At 44.4% G+C, this 4,802-nt stretch overlaps 1 protein-coding gene across 3 annotated transcripts in view; it reads left to right on the forward strand.

The window, feature by feature from the left end:
- The first annotated feature begins 134 nt into the window (after positions 1–134).
- Positions 135–4,802, forward strand: part of IFT27 (intraflagellar transport 27) — a 9,650-nt gene continuing 4,982 nt past the window's right edge. The window contains exons 1-2 of one of the 3 annotated variants that reach the window (XM_010005758.1): positions 135–173; positions 4,007–4,086. In XM_010005758.1, coding sequence (XP_010004060.1) covers positions 140–173; positions 4,007–4,086 — 114 coding nt within the window. In that variant the 5' untranslated portion in view covers positions 135–139. The remainder of the gene's footprint in view (positions 174–4,006; positions 4,087–4,802) is intronic. The other 2 variants (XM_010005759.1, XM_010005760.1) reach the window with 2 other exon arrangements.

The following is a 4,802-nucleotide window of genomic DNA, read 5'->3' on the forward strand; positions in this document are numbered from 1 at the left end:
ATGACCAGGGCCGGCAGCCAATCGGCCGGGCAGCTGGCGGAGGGCCGTGGCGCCCGGTTGCTAGGGCCGCGCCGTTGCTAGGGCTGCGGCAGAGCGGCCTGGTGCTGCCCGCCCGGCCTTGTGCTGCCAGCCCGGGCCCATGGTGAAGCTCGCTGCCAAGTGCCTCCTGGCAGGTGAGTCCCGGCCCGTCCGCCCCGCTTGCTGAGCGGGCTCCCTGCGTTGGGGCGAGGAACGCCCGGGCCCCCTCAGTGATGGGGAAGCGGCCTGGCTTCTCTCAGCTCCCAGTCAGGGATGCTCCGACGGCGCAGAGGTGTGGAAAGAGGCGACAGGAGAGCGGTGGGGAGCGTAGGTGGGGACGGGAACGGTGGGGATCACGGCTGTTGTTACCCTACTCTGTGCCCCCTCCCGCCTACGGCTGGCAGGGGGTGAAGAGTTGTGTTCAGGGAGGGTGCGAAGTGTGGTGGGACCAGCTGAAGTGCAAGGGAAGGATGAGAGGAGGAGAGGGGAGAAAGGAAAGGGGAAAGGAAGAAGGATCGTTTTAAAAGAGTATTTCTGCAGGGTGGAAAGGTGGACTGAGGATACAGAAAGTGTGAAGAGAGTGGGGTAGGTTGTCCTGCCTCTTGTGGAAGGCTGCCTTTTTGCTGGAGGAAAAATTCGTGTCAGAAGTTGGGATGATGCTGAGAGTATGATGGGAAGGTGGAGCCTTAGCAGGGAGTAGGATGAAGTGTGTGCACTTCTCAGATGCATCTTTTTTTCCCCAAGCAAACTGGAGGTTAGCCTGAAAATACGTGAGGTGAAGACGGGTTTATTTAGTCAGGATGCATTATGAAGGTGCTGAAAGTAAGTGCAGTTGACTGTTACCACAGCAGGAAGAAAACTGTTTCTTTTTTTTCCCCTCCCTCTGCACTGGGGCCCTGTGCAGCCCCAGCCAGAAGCACATAAAACCTCAGTGTGCATACAACTCCCAGGTTTAGCTCCTAGGTTTTCTTTCATCCAGAGTGAAGTGTTTACCTTTTTTTTAACTGCAGAAAAACCCATCAACTTGCACAAAGCTAGGTGTGATCTTTTGCAAATACAGAAGAATTAATCTCCCTTATGCCTCTGTTGATAGTTACTGTGGATAGCATGAGTATCTTGCCTGCCTTCTAGATTTGAAATTTACATATCATTTGCAGTTTGGAATTTTCCAGGTCCAATTACATGGGCTTTGCTTAAGTCTTATCAATTTTATTGTTTAGTGTTACCAAAGGCCAAATCCACGACCATTTTAAATGTACAGACGTTTTCTTTGGGTGACTCCATTATATACTTAATCCTATCTGGGTCTAGAGCTGCTTTTTCCATTCTGTTCACAATACAAACAAGGAGAAGGTCCTGTCCCATATGTAATGCTCCTAAATGCTACAATTATATCCATTAAAAATAATAAATGAATTAAGCAAGCCAGGCAAAATAATTTCTGTCTTGCAGAAGAGACCAATATAGTGAAAGAGACTTAAGAAATTAGTAGGCACAATTACACAGGTAGAAGCAAATACATAGTTTCATAGAATGGAAGGGACCTTAAAGATCATGTAATTTCAATCCTCATGCCATGGGCAGAGACACCTCCCAGTAGACCAGGTTGCTCAAAGTCCCACCAAACATGGCCTTGAACACTTCCAGAGAGGAGGCATCCACAGCTTCCCTGGGCAAATCTGGAGAAGGCTCCAGGGAAACCATATAGCCACCTTCCAGTATCTGAAGGGGGCCTACAGAAGAGCTGGGGAAGGACTTTTTACAAGGCCTTGTAGTGACAGGACAAGGGGTAATGGATTAAAACTGGAGGAGGGGAGATTTAGGTTAGACATTAGGACAAAATTCTTTAGCATGTGGTTGGTGAAACACTGGAACAGGTTGCCCAGGGAAGTTGTGGAGGCCCCATCCCTGGAAGTGTTCAAGGCCAGGTTGGATGGGGCTTGGAGCAACCTGGTCTAGTGGGAGGTGTCCCTGCCCATGCAGGGGGGTTGGAACTAGATGATCTCTAAGGTTCCTTCCAACCCAAACCATTCCATGATTCTATGATTCTTTGTTTCACATGGAACAGGGAACTCTTGTGTACCTAACAAAATCATTATGAAGACTAGATTGGGTCACAGTACTGAGAGCTGCACCAAGGTCAAAGAGAACAACAGAGGAAAAAAGAGGCTTTTTATTAGCAAAATAGAGACTATTAACCTGACAATAGAAAGCCATTCCTGTGTCATCTCAAGGGTAATTTACAGACACAGTGTAAAAGGTATCGTTTGAGCTTACTATGGAGACACTACTAAAAGGTTTTCATTAGAGAAAGGCAGTTGGCAGTAGCAGGCATTTTAGAAACACACCACAGAGTCTGGCAGAATAACTGAAATATGGGTGGAATAAATACTGTGGAATGCAGTACTGGCAGATGAGACCAAACAAAATGAAAAAGACAAGGAAATTTATTTTGAGAAAGTGTAGTGATGTAACAGGCTAAGAGGATGGCAAAGAATAAAATGAGGGAAGGAACAACTGGGGCTGTCAGACTGAAGAAAGGCAACGCAGTAGTTAAGAATTTGCACCGGATGATGCCTGCGCAATTTGGAGCAATGTATGCTTCTCTAGCTCACTTTACAAAGACAGATCTAATTGTCTATTGAAATACAGAATGACTTCCACTCAGAACAGAGTGTCGTCTTCAGCACAAGCTTGAACTGATCAGGGAACAAACGAGCTGACTTACCAGATTTTCTTGTCTAAATATTATGAGCCCAACTCATCTCAAAGTAAGCAAGCATGCTAAAAATGTTTAAACAAGAACGTTTGTTGGTTAATGCATCTAGGAACAATTGTCACTACCCAAAACACACTTACTCCTCTGTAATATTATCTGAACAGATAGGTTTCACAATTTCCTTCAAAACACCATCTAGGAAGCTGTAATAGGATCAAAATATGCCCCTTACTGCATTTATTTATTTACAACATAACAAAAAACTCTTGTATTCCAGGCTTGACTGCCATGAGTGTTTCTTTGAGTGTAAAGATAGAACCACGGAAGTATTTAATTCCTGGTTTCTGTCCTTTGAACTATCCAGGCTAGTGAGAAAGTACATGAAGAGAGGATAGGCCCTTTGGGAACATGAAGTTAAGGCTTTGTTTTGCAATGATTATGGTATTTTTCATGGAGTGATATGGGCATGTATGAATCCAGCAGTTCTCTGCCATTGCTTTGGATCTTAAAGAATTTTGTAATAACAGGCCAAATTAAGCAGCGGCCAGGTTAGCCTGAACTGTTGTGCAAGCCATACCAGAAAGCCTTGGCTCTAGAAGAGCAAAAACGAAAGCCCCTTGATTTTCCTTCCATATAGGGATGAATCAGCAGTTTCATTCTCTCCAGCCAAGTGACATTGTGTTACACTGGGGATGCAACTAATGAGCCACCAACAGCGTTGAGTCAGCAAGAGTTGCTCTCTTAGCAGGGGCAGCAAGAAGAGTTCATGGAGGAGTGTTACCAACTTAAGCAGCTTTGGAGTATACAGATGACCTTTTGCTTCCCTGAACTCAATATACAACAAGGATTTGAATCTGAGGAAAAGGATAATCTAAGGAGAGGAAATAGTCTCCTGTGCAGTGCAGTCTCCCTAATCATATTGTGGTTTTTCTCTGCATGATAACGTATCTGGGAAATTGTAATTTTTAGGTAAAAGCTATAGGATAGACATGGATTTAAAAAAAAAAAAATTTGCACCCTTATCTTGGGCCCTTAACTGTCATTCATAGAGCAGAAATTGTATGTCAGCACCACTATGCATACTAGCAATATTAGTTTTCCCACACGGGTATTACCTTTTAGATTGTTGTGTGCTCCTTGTGATAGTTGTCTTGCTTGTATGCAGAGTTAGAGCATCCAGGCTCTTATGGCATGTGATAAGAACAGAAATGAGGGAAAACAAGATTCTTTAAAATAAAACAAAAATCTTTTATGCTTTTGGCTTTGCAGGAGATCCAGCTGTGGGGAAGAGTGCCTTAGCCCAGATGTTCCGCAATGATGGGGCTCATTTTCAGAAGAACTACACACTGGTAAGGATACAACAGGCTTAAACTGCTCTCCAATGTGTTTCTAAGTTGCATGAGAAAACCAAGAAGGTCTAGAACAAAATAAGTATTTTTTGAGACATTCAAAAAATGTCTCAAAAGACATTTTTTGTCTTTTGACAGACAAAATGACATTCAAGGTGGTGTCTTACCCTTTCTCTTACACCTTAGATTATGAGAAGGAATAATATAATATTCTGTAAGTACATTATATGAGGGCTGGCTTTGAAACTTAATGCAGAGTAATTTTGTTAATTTTATAGTTTTCATAGAATCATAGAATATGCTGAGTTGAAAGGCACCCATCAGGATCATTGAGTCAAACTGCTGTCCCTGTGTAGGGCATCCCAAGAATCACACCGTGTTCCTGAGAGCATAATCCAAATGTTTCTTGAACTCAGGCAGGCTTGGTGCTGTGACCACTTCCCTGGGGAGCTTGTTCCAGTGCTCACCCACCCTCTGGGTGAAAAACCTTTTCCTGATATCTAACCTAAGCTTCCCAGTTCATGTTCCTGCTGTTTCTCCAAGTCCTGTCATTGGTCACAGGAGTAAAGAGATCAGTATCTGCCCCATCTCTTCCTCTCGTGAGGAAGCCATGGACTGTGATGAAGTCACCCCTCAGCTTCCTCTTCTCCAACCTGAATAATCCAAGTGACCTCAGCCACTCCTCATAAGTCATCCCTTTTCCTGCTGCACCAATG

Source organism: Chaetura pelagica, unplaced genomic scaffold (genome assembly GCF_000747805.2).
Source record: "Chaetura pelagica isolate M959 unplaced genomic scaffold, ChaPel_1.0 scaffold79, whole genome shotgun sequence".
NCBI lineage: Eukaryota > Metazoa > Chordata > Aves > Apodiformes > Apodidae > Chaetura > Chaetura pelagica.